General features: G+C 25.7%; 6 protein-coding genes and 1 non-coding gene across 7 annotated transcripts; 3 read left to right on the top strand and 4 right to left on the bottom strand.

Moving 5' to 3' along the window:
• Window positions 1–118: 118 nt before the first annotated feature.
• Window positions 119–6,923, bottom strand: pyr1-3 (aspartate carbamoyltransferase; the record flags this gene model as incomplete). The annotated part of the gene is made up of 2 exons (XM_638104.1): window positions 119–6,681; window positions 6,809–6,923. The coding sequence occupies 2 exons, from the start codon at window positions 6,921–6,923 to the stop codon at window positions 119–121; spliced, it is 6,678 nt and encodes a 2,225-aa protein (XP_643196.1).
• A 1,335-nt stretch (window positions 6,924–8,258) lies between these two features.
• pyr4 (dihydroorotate oxidase) lies at window positions 8,259–9,371 on the top strand (the record flags this gene model as incomplete). Its single annotated transcript, XM_638103.1, has 1 exon — window positions 8,259–9,371. One exon carries the CDS (start codon window positions 8,259–8,261, stop codon window positions 9,369–9,371), a length of 1,113 nt encoding a protein of 370 aa, XP_643195.1.
• Window positions 9,372–9,506: 135 nt separating this feature from the next.
• Window positions 9,507–10,713, bottom strand: DDB_G0276393 (hypothetical protein; the record flags this gene model as incomplete). Its single annotated transcript, XM_638102.1, has 4 exons — window positions 9,507–9,820; window positions 9,911–10,009; window positions 10,104–10,196; window positions 10,266–10,713. 4 exons carry the CDS (start codon window positions 10,711–10,713, stop codon window positions 9,507–9,509), a joined length of 954 nt encoding a protein of 317 aa, XP_643194.1.
• A 700-nt stretch (window positions 10,714–11,413) lies between these two features.
• tRNA-Arg-ACG-6 lies at window positions 11,414–11,487 on the top strand. Its single transcript has one exon. It is a non-coding gene; the product is annotated as a tRNA-Arg (tRNA).
• Window positions 11,488–12,627: 1,140 nt separating this feature from the next.
• Window positions 12,628–13,415, bottom strand: DDB_G0276381 (hypothetical protein; the record flags this gene model as incomplete). The annotated part of the gene is made up of 3 exons (XM_638101.1): window positions 12,628–12,770; window positions 12,833–13,334; window positions 13,410–13,415. The coding sequence occupies 3 exons, from the start codon at window positions 13,413–13,415 to the stop codon at window positions 12,628–12,630; spliced, it is 651 nt and encodes a 216-aa protein (XP_643193.1).
• Window positions 13,416–14,185: 770 nt separating this feature from the next.
• Window positions 14,186–15,365, bottom strand: gemin1 (component of gems 1; the record flags this gene model as incomplete). Its single annotated transcript, XM_638100.1, has 2 exons — window positions 14,186–15,157; window positions 15,225–15,365. The coding sequence occupies 2 exons, from the start codon at window positions 15,363–15,365 to the stop codon at window positions 14,186–14,188; spliced, it is 1,113 nt and encodes a 370-aa protein (XP_643192.1).
• Window positions 15,366–16,354: 989 nt separating this feature from the next.
• tipB (hypothetical protein) lies at window positions 16,355–17,813 on the top strand (the record flags this gene model as incomplete). The annotated part of the gene is made up of 3 exons (XM_638099.1): window positions 16,355–16,550; window positions 16,739–17,579; window positions 17,714–17,813. The coding sequence occupies 3 exons, from the start codon at window positions 16,355–16,357 to the stop codon at window positions 17,811–17,813; spliced, it is 1,137 nt and encodes a 378-aa protein (XP_643191.1).
• Window positions 17,814–19,465: the final 1,652 nt, after the last annotated feature.

Here is a 19,465-nt window from a genome sequence, read left to right as displayed (position 1 = left end):
TTCTAAGTTTTGATTAGATAACTTAACAAAAATAAAAATGAACACATCTTTTAATTTTTTTTATATTTTTTTTTTTTATATTTTTATTTTTTTTTTTTTTATTTATTTAATTTTTATTTTAAACACCAGCACCAAATACAAGAGCTAAAAGTGACATACGGACATATAAACCATTTTCCATTTGTCTAAAGTAAGCAGCACGTGGATCAGAATCAACTTCTGGACTAATTTCATTAATTCTTGGAAGTGGATGCATAACGATCATATTATCAGAAGCTTTAGTGAGAGTATGTGGAGTGATAATGAAAGAATCTTTAACTTTTTCATATTCTTCAATACTTTGGAAACGTTCTTTTTGAACTCTAGTTACATATAGTACATTGGTAGTTGGAAGGATAGATTCGATATTTGTATATTCTTTTTGTTCAATACCTTTTTCATTGAGTTCTTTGATGATTTCAGTTGGCATTGAGAGTGAAGATGGTGAGACATAATTGATTTTAACTTGATAGTTTGCTAAGAGACGAACCAAAGAATGAACGGTACGGCCATGTTTAAGATCACCAACAACGGTGATAGTTAAACCATTGACGGTACCTAATTCTTCACGAATTGTGAAAACATCCAATAAAGCTTGAGTTGGATGTTCACCAACACCATCACCTGCGTTAATGATTGGTTTTTTGGCGACTTGAATTGCACTTTCAACTGAACCAACAGCTGGATGTCTCATACAAACTGCATCACAATAGGATTCTAAAGTTTGAATGGTATCAGCGATTGATTCACCTTTGGCAACTGATGATGATACATTATCAACAGTGACAACTGAACCACCTAATCTTTGCATGGCAGCAGTGAATGAACATTGAGTACGAGTACTTGGTTCATAGAAGAGAGTAGCTAAAACTTTACCCTTCAATAAATCTGAACCACCTGATCTCTTAACTAAAATTCTCATTTCATGAGCAATACCAAATAAGGCATGTAATTGTTTTCTATTGAATTGTTTAACTGAGAAAATATGTTTACCTGCCAATGAATTATCTGAGATATTGAAAGCAGTTTGGAGTGTATCTTCTTTTTTATTTAATACAGCTGATGCAAGATTTGATCCAACTAATGGTAAATGTTGTGTTGATTGTTCTTGAGTATTTGGAGTTGTAGAAGTGGAAGTAGATTTAATCTTATTGATGGCTTTATTTGGTGAATCACTAATTAATGATGGTGAAGTAATATTTGTAGTTTGATTCTTTGTTGATTGAACAGTTGGGATTTTATCATAAATTGGTTTGGTAGTATTGAGTAATCTTTCTTTTTCAACTTGATATTCTTTTGAACGTAAATTTAAACCAAAACCTTTTTGTGCAATGATTTTACCATCAATGAAAGCGATTTGACCACGAAGTACGACTTTAACAACTTTACCACGTACTTGAAGACCTTCGAATGGAGTCCAACCACATCTTGAATAGAGTGGTTTCTTTGGAATGGTCCATTCTTGTTCCATATCAACTTCAATGTAAGTATCTGGTTGTTCTGGAAGATTGAAAATACGAATTGGATTTGTGTGCATTTTCATTACCAAATCTTCAATGGTGATTCTACCATTATGGACGGCAGTTAACATCAATGGTAATGAAGTTTCAAGACCTGGGAAACCTGGTGGTGGTTTGGCGCTACATTTCTCTTCCCAAGTGTGTGGAGCATGATCGGTTGCAATCATATCAATGTAATCGATATTGTCCCAGAGTGCATTCAAATCTTCTTCAGTTCCAAGTTTTGGACGAACTTCAGATTGACCAGCACCAATACGTGGAATATCTTTATCACAAAGGGTTAAATGATGTGGTGAAACTTCACATGATAATTTCATACCACGTTTCTTTGCATCACGAATAATATCAATCTCTTCTTTATGTGAAACGTGGCAAACATGCATATGTTTATCATACATCCAACCTAATAAGAGAATTGCTGCAAGATTTCTACCATCAGCATGAACACAAATTGGTGTTGTACCTGGCCAATTCATAATATGATCTCTCCAAACGTTGATATCATCTTTTAATGGAAGTGGAGCAAAGGTTTCTTCGAGATACATTTTCATACCCATGGCATCGGATGCGAATTTACCAGCGGTTGTTGTATTGGTAAAAGTGGCACCAATGAAAATACCATAATCACAACGTGCTTTTGAGGCTGCCAATGATTTACAAAGTTCAAATGATGCATCATCCATAATGGCTGGATTAGTGTTTGGCATAGCACCAACCATGGTGAAACCACCAGCTAATGCAGTTGCTGTACCACTGTCCCAATCTTCTTTATGAGTGGCACCTGGTTCTCTAAGATGAACATGAACATCAACTAAACCTGGTAAACGAATGATCTTATTACTTGTTCTCCAATCAACATTTTCAATTGGCATTGGACCTTTCATGTAGGATAAAGAATCGACGAATAATTTAGCACATTTGATGTTGGTAATGAGTGGTACTTGGAAATCGATAGCAACACGACGTAATGAATAACCTCTTGACATGAATGAAGATGGACGACGATATTTATTCTTTGATGGTAAATTAATGAAGAGATGAATTGTATTTTCAGTCATTTTCTTTTGAATTACATTTTCACCTAAATCCTCTTCATCCCAATTGAGTTGAGTTACTGGAACACCATTTTCACTGTAGAAATCGGCAGTGCCTTGAGTACCAAATAAGGTATAACCTAATTTAATTAATTTATGAGCTGATGGAAGGAATTCATGTTTCTCTTTGAATGAACCAATTGAAAGGAGTACATTTTTTTCTGGTGCTTTGAAACCAGTAGAAATTAAACCCTTGACGTAAGCTTCTTCACGAGTATTACCAAAACATGCTACCTCACCAGTGGATGCCATTTCTACACCTAAAACTGGATCTGCACCTTTAAGACGAATGAATGAGAATTGTGGTACTTTGACACCAACATAATTGATTGGATTTACAACTGGAAGATCATATTGATGTTTAATGATGATTTTAGTTGCTAATTCGATAAAATTGATATTTAATGTTTTACTAACGAATGGGAAAGAACGTGAACAACGTAAATTACATTCGATAACTTTGATTTCATTGTTTTTAGCAATGAATTGAATATTGAATGGACCACTGACATTGAGTGCTTCAGCGATCTTTCTAGCGGTTTCTTCAACCTTGAGGATGGTGGCATCATCAAGATCTTGAGCTGGACAAACAATGGTAGCATCACCACTGTGTACACCGGCATTTTCAACATGTTCACTAATTGCGAATAAAACAATACGACCATTATCGGCGACAGCATCAATTTCAATCTCTTTAGCTTCTTGAATGAATTTTGAAATGACAACTGGATGATCACGTGAAACTGCAGCAGCTTCAGTAAGGAATGTTTCGAGATCTTGTGAAGAGTGAACTACATTCATAGCAGCACCAGAGAGTACATAAGATGGACGAACTAAACATGGGAAACCAACAGATTCACAGAAATCTTTTGTATCGGAAACACTTGTTAATTCTTTCCAAAGTGGTTGATCAATTCCAATGGTATCTAAAAGACGTGAGAACTTATAACGATTTTCAGCTGAATCAATCATATCTGGATGAGTACCTAAAACTTTAACATTACAACGTGATAATGGAATGGCTAAATTGTTTGGAATTTGACCACCAACTGATAATATTACACCATGATTTGAATTTGGACCACCACGTTCATAGATATCCAATACTCTTTCCAATGAGAGTTCTTCAAAGTAGAGATAATCGCATTCATCATAATCAGTACTAACAGTCTCTGGATTGAAATTGATCATAATTGATTTCAAACCTAAACTACGTAATGTACGAATACAACTAACTGCGCACCAATCAAACTCAACACTACTACCAATACGATATGAACCTGAACCTAATGTGATATAAGATTTTTCATTGATATTTACATCATTGGTTTCACCATTGTAAGTCATGTAAAGATAATTGTTTTGAGCTGGGAATTCTGCAGCAACTGTATCGATATGTTTTGTACATGGAATGATACCCATTTTCTTTCTATAATCTCTAACATTCAATTCTGTGGTACCAACTGCTCTGGCGATTTGTTTATCAGAGAAACCTTGTTGTTTTGAGAATTTCAAAATCTCTGATGGAATTTGTGATGGTTCTTTATAGGTTGATAAATGATTCTCTAAATCGATGATTGCTTTAAGTTTTGTTAAGAACCATTTATCAATCTTTGTTAATTGATGTACTCTATCAATGGAATAACCATCTTTGAAAGCACTTGCCAATACTAAAATACGATTATTAGTTGGATGTTCAAGTTCTTCATCAGAGGTTGGGAAAACACCAGCTTGGAAACCTTCAACTGCACCATCCATAACCATTCTAATTGCTTTTTGAATTGCTTCTTCAAATTTTCTACCAATTGACATAACTTCACCAACTGATTTCATTGATGATGAAATTTTATTGGAAACACGAGTGAATTTCTTTAAATCCCAACGTGGCATTTTAACAACTAAATAATCCAATGAAGGTTCGAAACATGCTGTAGTTTTCTTTGTGATTGTATTTCTTAATGCTGCTAAATCATAACCCAAAGCAACTTTGGCAGAGATGAAAGCAAGTGGATAACCGGTTGCTTTACTTGCCAATGCTGAACTACGTGAAAGACGTGCATTAACTTCAATGATACAATATTCTTCGCTATATGGATTGAGGGAATATTGAATATTACATTCACCAATTACACCAAGATGACGAACGGTTTTAATTGCAGTTTCTCTTAACATTTGATATTCTCTATCTGAAAGTGTTTGTGATGGTGCAACGACGATTGATTCACCAGTATGAATACCGAGTGGATCGAAATTTTCCATATTACAAACGGTGATACAATTGTCTTTACTATCTCTTAAAACTTCATATTCAATTTCTTTCCAACCTTTGAGTGATTTTTCAACCAAAACTTGTGAAGAGGTTGCCATTGCTTCAGTGACCAATGCTGTGAGTTGTTCTTTATTATCGGCGAAACCAGAACCTAAACCACCCAAACAATAGGCAGCTCTAACAATGACTGGATAACCAATTTTCTCTGCTTCAATCAAAGATTCCTCTAAACTATTACAAGCCATTGATGGTGCGATACGTTCATTGATTTCTGATAATTTCTCTGCAAAGATACCTCTATCTTCAGTGGCAATGATAGTTTCAATTGGAGTACCCAATACTTTACAATTATATTTCTCGAGTATACCAGATTTATAGAGTTCAATACCACAATTCAAAGCTGTTTGACCACCAAAAGTTACTAAAATACCATCTGGATTTTCATTTTCAATTACTTTTTGAACAGAGGAAGCATTAACTGGAAGGAAATAAACTTTATCGGCAAGACCTGGTGAAGTTTGAACTGTTGCGATATTTGGATTAATTAAAATGGTTTTAATACCTTCTTCTTTGAGTGCTTTGATAGCTTGAGAACCAGAATAATCAAATTCACCAGCTTGACCAATTGAAAGACCACCTGAACCTAAAATTAAAACTTTATTGATACCTTTTGGACAATCGATGATTTTAGATTTATTCATTGGTGATTTATGTTGTTGTTCACCACAAACGTTATCAACGAAATTATCGAAAAGATATTCAGTATCGGTTGGACCTGCCATAGCTTCTGGATGGAATTGAACAGAGAACCATGGTTTACTCTCATGATAGATACCTTCGTTGGAGGCATCATTTGCATTTATAAAGTAAGTTTTCCAACCACTACCAGCTGGTAAAGAATTTGAATCGATAACAAAGCCATGATTTTGTGAGGTGATATGACAACGGCCACTAATTTGATCGACACATGGTTGATTGAGACCACGATTACCAAAGGCCATTTTATGAGTTTGTGCACCAGCGGCTAAACCTAACAATTGATTACCCATACAAACACCAAATACTGCTTTGGCAACTGGCAATGCCAATACTTTTCTAATGTTTTCAATTGCTTTTCCACAAAGACTTGGATCACCTGGACCATTACTAATGAAAACACCATCGTAATCATTGATTGATTCGTTTGCAACCACATCGTAGTCCCATGGTACAACTTTAAGATCTACACCACGATTTAATAAACAACGGATTTGATTATTTTTAATACCACAATCAAGTACGATCACTTTTTTATTCTTTCTTTTTTCGCCAGTTTTCTTATTGTTCTCTGCAGCTTTGTATTCTTTAATCTCTTTGGTTGAAACTTCTGCAACCAAATTACGTAAATTAATATCTTCAAACTCCAATTTACTTTCATCAAAGTCACCAATGATTACCTTTCCTTTTAGAGAGCCCTTCTCACGAATTTTGGTGATCAAAGCACGTGTATCGATTCCGTACAAACCTGGAATGTTTGATTCTTTTAACCACTCTGAAAGTGATTTCTCTGCTGCCCAATGTGAATATTCATCACAATACTCTGAACAAATAATTGCTTGAACATGTGCTTTATCTGATTCAAAGTTTACTGCTAATCCTGATTCTGGATCTCTTTCTCTAAATGATGGTACACCATAATTACCAATCAATGGAAATGAGAATACTAAAATTTGTCCAGTATATGATGGATCTGAAATTGATTCATTATAACCAACCATACCTAAAATAATTTTTTTTTTTTTTTTTTTTTTTTTTTTTTTTTTTTTAAAAAAAAAAAATATATTTGAAAATTAATAATCTTATTTATTATAATTTTTTTTTTTTTTTTTTCTTTATAATTTACTTACCAGTTGAAAAAACACATTCACCTGCAACAGATCTTTCACTTCCAAATGAGTAACCACTTAATTTAGTACCATCCTCAAGTACTAAACAACCTTTTTTTCTATTTAAAATATCCATTTTATTTTTATATATATTGGATTACTTAAAAGAAAAGGAAAGAAAGGAAAAAAAAAAAAAAAAAAAAAAAAAAAAAAAAAAGGAGGAGAAGGAGGAGAAAAAGGGAGAGAAGAAAAAAAAAAAGGGAGAAAGAAAAAAAAAAATTTTTGGAAATTAATAATCGGGATGAAATTTTTTAATGAAATTAAAATTTGAAGATTACCATACCTTTTAAATTAGTTTTTTTTTTTTTTTTTTTTTTTTTAATAAATTTATATAATTTATTTGAACGTTTTGTTTTGTTTTGTTTTTTTTTTGTTTTTAGGGTTTTTTTTATTTTTTTTTTTTTTATTTTATTTATAAAAAGTTTATTACAGATTTAATTTGATATTATTATGAAAAAAAATAAAAATATCGTGTATTAAAAAAAAAAAAGAAATTAAATAATGAAAAAATAAAAATTTAAAAAATAAATATAATTTTTAATTTAAAAAAAATGTAGGGAGTGTGTGAACTTGAAAGGGTGCAGTCTAAAAAAAGAAAATTTTGAAAAAAAAAAAATTAAATTTTGGAAAATCAAAATTTATTAATAGTGATATTAAAATAACAAAAAAAGATTTTGGATTTTAATTTTAAAAAATATTAATTAATTAATTTGTTTATTTATTTAATTTTTACACTACTTTTTTTTCTCTCTCTCTTTACTAGTAAAGAAAAAGAGAAAAGAAAAAAAAGAAAAAGAGAAAATAAAAAAAAAAAAAAGTTTTTAAAAAGCGAACGAAAGGTGAAAAAAAAAAAAAAATAAAAAAAAATAAAAATAAAATAAAAAAAATAAAAAAAATAAAATAAAAAAAAAATGATTTTTGAATAGCCGTAATCGGTTTTATAGAAGGTCCAAAAAAACCGAAACAGTTTTAAAATTTGTCACTCCGTGTGTTAATTAATTAAACTACGTAATGTAAATCGTTTTTTTATAAAAATAAATAAAAAAAAAAAAAAAAAAAAAGTTAATAATAAATTTCTTTTTTTTTTTTTTTTTTTAATTTTTGTATTAAACTTATATTTGATTTATATCTATTAAAGGGTTTTTTTTTTTTTTTTTTTTTATAAATAAAATTAAAAAAAGATCTAAAAAATCGGATTGTGAAATTGCCATATATTTCGGCAACAAAAAAAAAAAAAAAAAAAAATAAAATAAAAAATTTAAAAAAAAATAAAAAAAAAAACGCGACATTTTTTATTTTTTTTTTAATTTTTTTTTTAATTTCATTTTACTTCTTTTTTTTACCAAATTTATATTTTTTTTTTTTTTTTTTCTTTTTTTCAAATTCGTTATAATAGAAAAAAAAAAAAAAAATGGAATGGCCAATTAATAAACCAATTTATGATATTAATAAAAGTTGGGAAGATAATTTAGAGAATGGACCATTCATTGAAGGATATAAAAAAGTAGATAGAAATGATAATAAAGATCCAAGTAAATATATCGATTTCTTAGGTCAAAAATTAGCAAGTCCAATTGGTGTACCAGCAGGACCATTATTAAATAGTCAATGGGTTAAATTTGCATTGGAAGCAGGATTTGATTTACCAACATATAAGACCATTAGAAGTCACGAACATTTTGGTCATCCAGTACCAAATGTTATGTATTTAGATTTGGAAAGTGAGGATAAACAATTTACAAAATCAGATAGTGGTTCAACATTACATGCAACTCAAACCATTCCAACCACAATGGATCAATTAGCAATTACCAATTCATTTGGTATGCCAAGTATGGGAAAAGAGTACCTCTATAAGGATATAGCATTGGCACATAGTTATTTAGGTTCAGGTCAATCAATGATCGTATCAATTACAGGTACCGCAAGTAGTGCACATGACTTTCTTCAAGATTTTGTTGATACAGTTCGTATTGCATGTGATGCTGGTGCAAAAATGGTTGAAGTAAATTATAGTTGTCCAAATGTTGTCACTGGCGAGGGTCAAATCTATCATAATCCAGATGCAGTCTATGAAATCTCTTCAACTTTGGTCAAAGAGTTATCGAGTAAGAATATTCCACTCATTATTAAAGTTGGTGTTATGGATGACTTGGAAAAAATGGAAAGATTATTCCAACAAGCTGAAAGAGCTGGCGTTGCCGCAATTGCTGGTATCAATACTTTATCAATGAAAGTCACCGATAAAATCACTGGTGAACCATCATTGGGTGCTTCTCGTTTAACAAGTGGTGTTTGTGGTGCTCCAATTCGTTCTGCTGCTTTAGATTGGGTTTCAACAGCTTCTTCAATCATTAAGAAACAAAATAGTAAATTAAAACTTTTGGGTTGTGGTGGTATTGTCAAACCTGAGCATTTTGATGACTTTTTAAATTCTGGTGCTGATATTGCTATGTCTGCAACTGGTTTAATGTGGGATCCATATATTGCTATGAAATGGCATAACAATAATAAAAATAATTAAACAATTGTAAAAAAAAAATAAAAAAATAAAAAAAAAAAATGTAAAAAAAAATATATTAACATAAAACAGTTAAATAATTATTTTAAATAGATAGTAATTTTTTTATTATATATATATTAAAATTAAATTATTAGTTTAAACTGGAACACATTTACTTGGACAACAAGCATTTGGAGCAGTATATTCAATTGTGGAAGGTGGACAACCTAATAAAGGACATTGATAATTTGGATCACAAATACATTTATTAGCACAACATTCACCTGGAGGAGTATAGGCAATATAACCTGGTCCACAACCTAATAAAGGACATGGATAATTTGGATCACAAACACATTGACTTGCACAACATTCACCTGGAGCAGTAAAGGCTTTGTAACCTGGTTCACAACCTAATAGTGGACATTGATATGTTGGATCACAAACACACTTTGAGGCACAACAATTACCTTTTAAATAAAGAATGAAAATCAATAATTAATATTAATTATTGGTTTTAAATGAATTCAAAATATAAAAAACAAAATAAAAAAATTTACCTGGTTCAGTATATGGTATAAAACTTGTGGCACAATTTAAAATTGGACATGGTTGATTTTCGTTACAATCTGGAATACATTCACTTGGACAACAATCACCTAGATTAATAAAAAAAAAATAAAAAAATAAAAAAATAATTTATTAATAGTTTTTTAAAAAAAAAAAAAAAAATTAAAAAAAAAAAAAATTTACCTGGTTTGGTATAGGTTATTGTGTTTGGGGGACAACCTAATAAAGGACATTGATAACTTGAATCACATACACATTTGTTTGGACAACAATCACCTGTAAAGTATTTCTATTTATATTAATGAATTATTTTTATAAAAAAAAGATTAAAAAACAAAATTTTACCTTGTTGAGTATAAGGGGTATAGCCTGGACCACAACCTAAAAGTGGACATGGATAGGTTGAATTACAAACACACTTACTTGCACAACAATCACCTTGGAAATAATTTAACAAAATTAATAATTTTTTTTTTTTTTTAATTAATAATAAAAAAAAATGGTGATGATTAAAATTATAATTACCTGGAGCGGTATAATAATAAGTTTCTGGTGGACATCCAAGTAATGGACATTGATAGGTTGTATCACATTCACATGTAGTTGGACAACATTCACCAGGGGGTATATGTGGTTTATATCCTATCCCACAGACCACTGTCATTGGACATTCAACGCCATTGCAATTTGTTGGTAATGTTGGATTTGATGAACTACTATCAGCAAATACCTTATAATTTAATTTTGTCAGTAATAAACATACCATAAAAATAAAAAATGATATTTTATACATTTTATTAAAAAAAAAAATAATAGTTTTAGAGTAATAATTTAAATGTTGGGAGAAATTGTTATATGATTTATATTTTTAAAAATAATATAAATATTTATATAATTTTTATTTTTGTTGGATTTTTTGTTTTTTTTATCCAAACACCCGATTTTATTAAATTTTTTTTTTTTTTTTTTTTTTTACCACACTTCCCAAAATAGAATTCTATTTTTATTTTTTTAGGGAAATTTGATATGGTTAATTTTAAGAAAATTATTAATAAGGTTTGACACAAGAAAACTTAAAATTAAAGAGGTTATCATTTTAAGAATTAATCTTTTTTTTGCTTCTATTATTAAAAGTTGATATAAATTATTTAAATGAAGAGTTTGATTTTTTTTTTGAATTGAATAAAGAAATTTTAAGTTACTTCTCCATAGGGATGCTTTTTCTCATATGATATAGAGTTTTTAATTCCATGAGCCTTAATTTTTAATACAACTTTTACTAGTGTGATTTTTTTTAAATTTTTTGAGAAATATTTTTTTGTTGAGGTTTTGCTCTTGTACTGACTGACATGCAACTGGTCAAGACAAATAAAAATGATATAAGATTTTTTATAATTAATTTAAATGTAATAAATTTAGTCACTAAAATAAGGAAATAATAGATAATAGAATTAACAGAATTATTTTGGCATTTAAATAATAAAAATATCAAAGGGACTATAGTTTAGTTGGATATAACGACCGGCTACGAACCGGTAGGTCTCAGGTTCGACCCCTGATGGTCTCGTATAATTTTTCAACCAAACCCGAAATAAAATCACTGGTTCGAATCCCTTTCAAAATTAGAACTTTCCTGTCATTGGAGTTTTTGCATCTTGTTTGTGAATTTCGTACCATTATTGATTTTGTTCCTTATGCGTGCGTCAATTGGTTAATCATCCAGATATTCTGAGCTGTTTGATTTTGTTCCTTATGTTCACGAATAATGTATTTCTGGAATTATATAACGACAAACCATCTACAGGTGAAAAGCTATCATTCCCAACCCTTCTCAACTAATGGTACAAACTAGCCACTCTAGAATATATTAAAAAAGCAAAAAATTTAGAATTAACTCTGTAAAAAAAACATTAACAGCAATAATAGGAACAACATATTTTTTAAAAAATCAAAATTCTGATTAGATGATCTATAATAAAATATCTGTATTTAAATCTAAATCAAAATAATTTTATTTCAAAAAAATTAAAAATTCATAAATTAACTTATTAATTACTGTTTATTTACTTTAATGGATAAACATTTTGATTAATAAATAATAAAAAAAAATCATTATGGTGCTACAAAAAAAGATCATTCATAATATTAAGGGGAACAGAGACAAATCTTTTTTAAATTAACAATCTTTTTTTTACCCTTTTAAAAAAAATTAAACAGATTAAAATCTATTAGTCTTTTGCGATTTGAACTACTTGTATTCGTGGAGAAATTGTAAGATCAGCTAAAACATAACATTAAAATAATCTATTTTAATTATTAATGTTTATTCTATTGTGGAAATTTCAACCTTTGTTGAAAATTATTAATGTTTATTATATTTTAAAAAAAAAAAAAAAAAAACACCTTAAAATCAAAATAAAATAATAAAAAAAAAGATATATGTATATTAAATTTTATTAAAAATATTTTATTTATTACATTATTGAGGTTTTTATATTAATAAAATAAATATAAAAGAGAATAAGGAAATTGTAGATATCTTTGTTACTAAGTTCATTACTATAACCTTTTTCACAATATAACATGGCTTGAATAATTTGTTTGAGATTTAATATCAGAAATCAAAGAGATGTTGTAATTATCATTCTCTAAGCACATAGAGAAATCATATGATTCTGGATCAAATGTGTATTGTGTTTTTGAATTTCTATTTGCATTCTCGAGTGAACCATATAATTCTTGCTCCTATGGAAATACCTTTTCTAATACTATCCACATAGTTTTGACAATGGAATTCTGCATCAATAAGTAAAAATGAACCTATTCTTTCAATTGAATTTATAGTGGGTACTAATATTTTTAAAATTGTTAATCAAATAAAGAAAAAATTATTTTTATTTTAATTAAAATACTTTTAATGCATACATACCAGCAGAAAAAAAAATATTGGTTAGTTAAATTAAAAAATTTATTGGAATATCCAAAACTAAAACAACTATTTGAAAAAGCTGAATAGCACACAAAACGTTCCTTACTTGGATCAAAACTCATATCTTGGTCACATCGAATATCTTTTAAAAAATTGTAAAAATTGTTATGTTTAAGTCCATTTCCTATTATTTCAAATTGAGTTAAATCGTTACTGATTGATTTGACACCTTCGAAATTTGGAGGCATAATTGTAAAAACATGTTGAGCTGTACTTTCGAATCTATTAAAACTTACCATTACATTGAATGAACTTTGATAACTTGTAAAATATGATGAAAGCTCCATACTATAGTGTGTAGAATTAAATGTCATTGGAACAATTATATTAAAATTGGTATGTCCTGATATTTGGGTAATTGGAGGGTTATTTGTTTCAATGGTTATATTATATTGATATCCACAATAAAAATAAATGTTAAAAGACTAAGATTTAAAAAATTATGGTGATTAGAAATAAAAATAAAAATAAAATTGTAAAAAATAATAAATCATATTTACAGGCATTTTTCTGTAAAACTTAAAACCAATAAAACTAAAAATAATATATGTTTCATTTTTCTAAACTTTTCTTTCAATGTCAAATGAGAAAAATATTTATTTATTTAGTTTTTATTTTTTTTTTTTTTTCTTTTTTTTTTTTTTTCCAATTCTCATTTTTCCCAATTCCTAAAGAAAAACTTCACCAAGACACTTATTTTTATTATTTTTTTTTTCCTTATTTCCCAGGAAATCGCAAAAAAAAAAAAAAAAAAATGATTACTGGCTCGGAAATGAAAAAAATTCTACTTTGAATCCAGATTCTTATTATTTTTTTTTTATAAATTAAATAATTAAATAGTAAATTATATAAATTACCATTTACTATTGAATTATTTAAATAAAAAAAATAAAAAAAATAATTGGACACTCAAAAAAAAAAAGTGAAAAATTAAATTAAAATAATAATATTTTATTAAATGAAAATTAAAATATAAGAAAACGAAACAATTATATTATTAATAAATAGAAAAGAAAAAGGAAATTGATATAGTTGTAGTGGCTGCTTTATTTGGTGAATCAATATTTTCACAATTAAATTGAACATAATCTGTTTAAGGTTTTAAGCCATTAATTTCAGATGGATAATAGGTGAATTGATTATTTGAAATTGTATTTCCATACTTGAATGAACCATAGATTCTCTATCAATAATTGATATCCAGTCGAAAAAAAAAAAAAAAAAAAAAAAAAACTAGGCGATTTAGGTAAATTTCAAGAAACTTCTTTATTATGTTTTAGTTGGTTTCTTTGGTTTTGGGGATATTGGTAAATTTTGGTAATTTTTTATTATTACTATTACTATTACTTTTATTATTATTATTATTATTATTATTATTATTATTATTATTACTATTATTATTATTATTATTATTATTATTATTATTATTATTATTATTATTATTATTATTATTATTATTATTATTATTATTATTATATCGATGGTGATTTATATGATTTGGATGAGGTGTTTGATTTAATCTACTATTCCTCTTTCTTTCTTGATAAACACCTGTGTAATAACCACTATAATACCAGCTTAAAAGTAAATCAGCAAGCTCGTCGTCACCTTGTGGTAAAATTGTTGGCATTGGAGGTGGTTGAAAATTTGTTTGCATTGGTGGATAATTTGTTGGTGTTGGTGGTGGTTGGCTGTATGGATTTTGATATTGTTCCCTATTGTAGTTATATGAATGATGGTTTGGGTATTGTTGGTGGTGGTGATGGTGATGGTGAGGTTGATATTGATTATTAAAGTTTTGTGGTGGTTGTTGTTGTTGATAATGTTGACTTTGGTAAAAATAGTTTGGATTGTATTGATTTTGGTAATTATTTTCTCCATTATGATAATAATCATGGTCTTTATTGCTTTGGTAGTATCCTTTTCTTTCTTGATAATCATTATCCTCTCCATTGTCATCTTCATATTCATTATAATAATCCCCACTATTATAATCATCTTTAGTATCTGTTTCTTTATCTAAATTATTTTGTTGTTGCTGCTTTTGTTTGTTGATCTTGTTCTTATTAGTATTAGTGGTGGTAGAATTGTTGTTGATATTATTTTTGCTTCCGATTTTATTTTTATTATTGTCAATAGTTTTGTTGTTGCTATTATTATTATTATTATTATTGCTAATGTCATCTTCCACATTATTTATTTCTTTATTTTTATTCCTATTCTTTTTATTTTTTTCATTATGGGCTTCCTATTAAAAAAAAAAAAAAAAAAAATTAATGTGGTTGGTTTTATTTAAAATAATAATAATAACTTACAATATATTGATTTATTGATTTTTCATAAACATCAATTAAATATTGATCATCCCAAACATTTTCGTTTATGTATTGTTTTGATTGTTGATTTTTTGGTGAAGAAAACATGATAGAACTTGTTTCTGTTATTTTCTTTTTCATGTTGTCTGTGGAATTAATATAAATTTTTCAAAAAAAAAAAAAAAAAAAAAAAAAAAATTCAAAAAAAAAAAAAATAAATAAAAAAAAAATAAAAAAAAAAAATAAAAAAAAAAAAAAAACTCCATTTTTGGAAAAATTGGAAAAAATTTTAATCCAATCCAAAGAAAAAAATTATAATTTAGTCAATCAAAAAAAAAAAAAAATTATGATGATAATAATTTGTAAAGAAAAAATTAAAAAAAATTTTATTTGAAAATGATTTAGTGTTTTATTTATTATTTTTATTTTTAAGTGAATTAATAATTGAGAGTATTTTTTATTAGATTTATTTAATTATTATTATTATTATTATCATTATTATTATTATTAATATTATTATTATTTACCCAAAACAAAATTAATTTTATTTTTTTATTTTATTTTTATTTTTGAAATATAAAATATATTATAAGAGGAAAGCTAATTACTAATTTCATCAATGGGGGTGTAGATAAAATTTAGATGGGGTCATTATTTAAACAATTATAAAATTTTCAAAAAAAAATAAAAAAAAAAATAAAAATAAAAATAAAAAAATTAATTTATTAAAATAAAAAAAAAAAAAAAAACCCACACAAGAAAACAGATATATGATTTTTTTTTTTTTTTTTTTTTTTGTTTGAATATTACATGTTTTCTTTATAATTTTGGAAAGAAATAAAAAAACTATTTTTAATTTTTGTTTTTTTTTAATTTTTTAATTTTTTTTTTTTTTTAATTTTTTTAATTTTTTTTTTTTTTGAAAAATTTTTTTTTTTGTTTTACCTCAATAGAAGAAATTAAAAAAACATATTACACATTTGCACAAATTTATTTTACAAAATCACAAATCAATAATAATAATAATAATAATAATACTAATAATAATAGAATAAATATTAAATAAAAATTTTATATATAAAAAAAAAGAAAAAAAAAAAAAAAAAAAAGAAAGAATCTATTTTTAAATAATGTCATTATCTTCATCAGTTTCAATTTCACCATCTATTTCTTCATCATCAATATCAAATAATAGAAATAGTCGTGATTTAGAAGATAAATATGGAGATTCAGTTGTATTTCCATGTCCCTCAAAATTTGAAAAAATAATTCCATTAGATGAAAGATATATAACACATGCAACTTTTTTAAAAAATAAATCTTCAGGTAAATTTTTTTTTTTTTTTTTTTTTTTTTTTTTTTTTTTTTTGAAAATGAAATTTCATATGAATTCAAATAAAAATAAGAGATATTAATTTTTTATTAACTTTTTTTTTTTTTTTTTTTTTTTCAATCCAAAAATATTTTTTTTTTGGTTTTTTTATTTTTATTTTTAATTATTCAAAAATTAAAAGAAACAACATTTATTGGATTATTAACATCAAACAGGTTTTATAAAGTGGATTCAGATACATTAAAAAAGATATGGTCAATAGATTTATTTGATATGCATTCAATAGAGGGAGATGAATCACCAGATCCAAAGACATTAAGAATTGTATATCATGTAAAACAAACACCATCATTAGTTGGTGGATTAGTGAGTGGTGGTGGTGGTAGTAATGGTAATCATAATGGCGGTGGTGGTTTTGATAATAATAATAATCCAGAAATGTCACCACCTGATTCACCAACGATTCAATCACGTTTATCTAGCAGTAGTTCAAAAAGAGGATCCTCGTCATCATCCTCATCCTCATCTGGCGGAGGTGGTGGAGGTGGAGGTGGCGGTGGCGGTGGCAGTGGTGGTGGTAGTGGTAGTGGAGGAATAAGCAATGATAATTATATATCAGAGAAAATATTTATAACAGAGTCAGAGGAAATCAGGGATCAGTGGTTGGTTTCATTACGTTTATTAACTAGACAAACATTTCAAAAATATTTTGAATCAACATTTATACCGGCTCCTGCAATTTATCAACTTCACATCTATGCATATAAAACCAATAGAAAAGGTAAGAATCAAATTAGATGTATATTGGTCTCAACTGAAAGATGCTACAATATCAGTATCAAAACTCCCTCTTTAGAAATTGGAAAAGTAAAATGGAGTTTTCCAATAGCTGCTCTAAAAACTCTTCAAGTATTCAAATCTGCTCCAAATATTTTAGTATTAACTTTAGATAATAAGGAAAATTCAAAAGTTAAAGAAGTTCAACAATTTATATTAAAAGATTTAATTGAAAGAAATTTATTGTATTGTATTTTTAAAATATTTTATTTATGAAAAAAAAAAAAAAAAAAAAAAAAAAAAAAAAAAAAAAATTAACAAATTTGTAAATATTTTATTAACAAAAAAAAAAAAAAATTTATTTAAAATTTTTATTTAGAACCAATGAATTAAGAAGAATTTATGCAAAATTAACAAAACAATCATTAACAAAAGATGAAAAAGATGAACTACCAAAAAAATTTGGAAAAGGAAAGTAAAATTAACAAATAAAAAAAATTAAATAAAACTATTGTATAAATTATTTTCTATTTTTATTTTTTTTATTTTTTTTTTTTATTTTAATTCATTTATTTTATTTATTTATTTTTATTTATTTGTTGTCGTGTGGTGTGGTACACACTTTTTCATTTTTTTTTTTGGTGTGGGTGATTTGGAAAAAAAAAATATATAAAAATATATATATAAATAAATAAATAAAAAAAAAATAAAAAAAAAAAAAAATAAAAAAAAAAAAAATGAAAATAATAAAAAAAATTTAAAAATAGTAAATTTTGTTTAATATTCACAAATTTATAAAGATTTATTTATTTTAAATTTATTTTATTTAATATATGATATTATTTTCTTTATAAATTATCATTTTTCCTCAAAAAGTATTTTTAATGAAATTAATAATTTTATTACTATATTCAATGTGAATTATCTTTTTTCAATCAAGTTTTTATCTATAATTTTTTTATTTAAAATTGTAATATTTATTTTAATTTTATTCTATTTTTATTTGTTATAATTAAATGGAAAAATAAAATAAATAAAAAAAAATAAATAAAAAAAAAAGAAAAAAGAAAAAAGAAAACCATTTAAATAATTATTTTTACAAAAATAAACCACTATAACTTTTTTTCAAAAAAATAAAAATAATAATAATAATAATAATAATAATAATAATAATAATAATAATAAAAGTAATATTTAACAAGATTAATAGTATTAATAAAAAAAAAAAATAAAAAAATTATATTTTTGTTCCCACACTTGTACCACACTCATAATAGAATATGAATAAATTTATTTTTATCATTTTTATTAAGTTAATGTTGATACACCAAAAACAATAACTTAAACATACCAATGTCATCCTAAAAAATTTTAATTGGAGACTAAAGCAAAATTTGACAATATCAGAAAAAAAAAAAAAAAAAAAAAAAAAAATGCCGTCACGCTCCATTTAAAGATTTTTTTTTTTTTTTTTTTTTTTTTTTTTAAATATTTATTTTTTTATATATTTATTTTTATTATTTTATTCAATATGTTTATATATTTAAATAATTATTTAAATAATTAAACAATTTAAATAAACAACTATTTACACCACTTAAAAATTTAATTTAACAGCAAAAAAAAAAAAAAAAAAAAAAAAAAAAAAATCAAAAAATAAAAAAATTAAAAAAATACATTATTACTACTTTAGAGTGATACTAAATTATAATAATAATAATAATAATAATAATAATAATAATAATAATAATAATAATAATAATAATAATAATAATAATAATAATAATAATAATAATTATAATAATAAAAATAACAAATATTTTAAATTCTCAATATAAAGTGTTTAAACAACAGTTGTTAAAGGTTGATTGATTTTTTTTTTTTTATGATTTTTTTTTTTTAAAAAAAAAATTTTATCTTAATCATTTTAGGAAAAAAAAAATATTTGCGTGTTGGTAATTAAAACTAGTTAAATAAATAAATAAATTCTTTTAAAAAAGAAAAAACATCATTTAAAAAATTTTTTTTTGCAAAAAAAAAAAAAAAAAGCTCCAATTTTTTTTTTTTTCTTTTTTCTTTTTCCCTTTTTTTTTTTTTTTTTTTTTTTTTTTTTTTTAAATCATTTGTATTT

This window comes from Dictyostelium discoideum (genome assembly GCF_000004695.1).
Source record: "Dictyostelium discoideum AX4 chromosome 2 chromosome, whole genome shotgun sequence".
Lineage (NCBI taxonomy): Eukaryota > Evosea > Eumycetozoa > Dictyosteliales > Dictyosteliaceae > Dictyostelium > Dictyostelium discoideum.
Note: the sequence above shows the minus strand (reverse complement) of the source record. Positions and strands in the feature narration are given on the sequence as shown.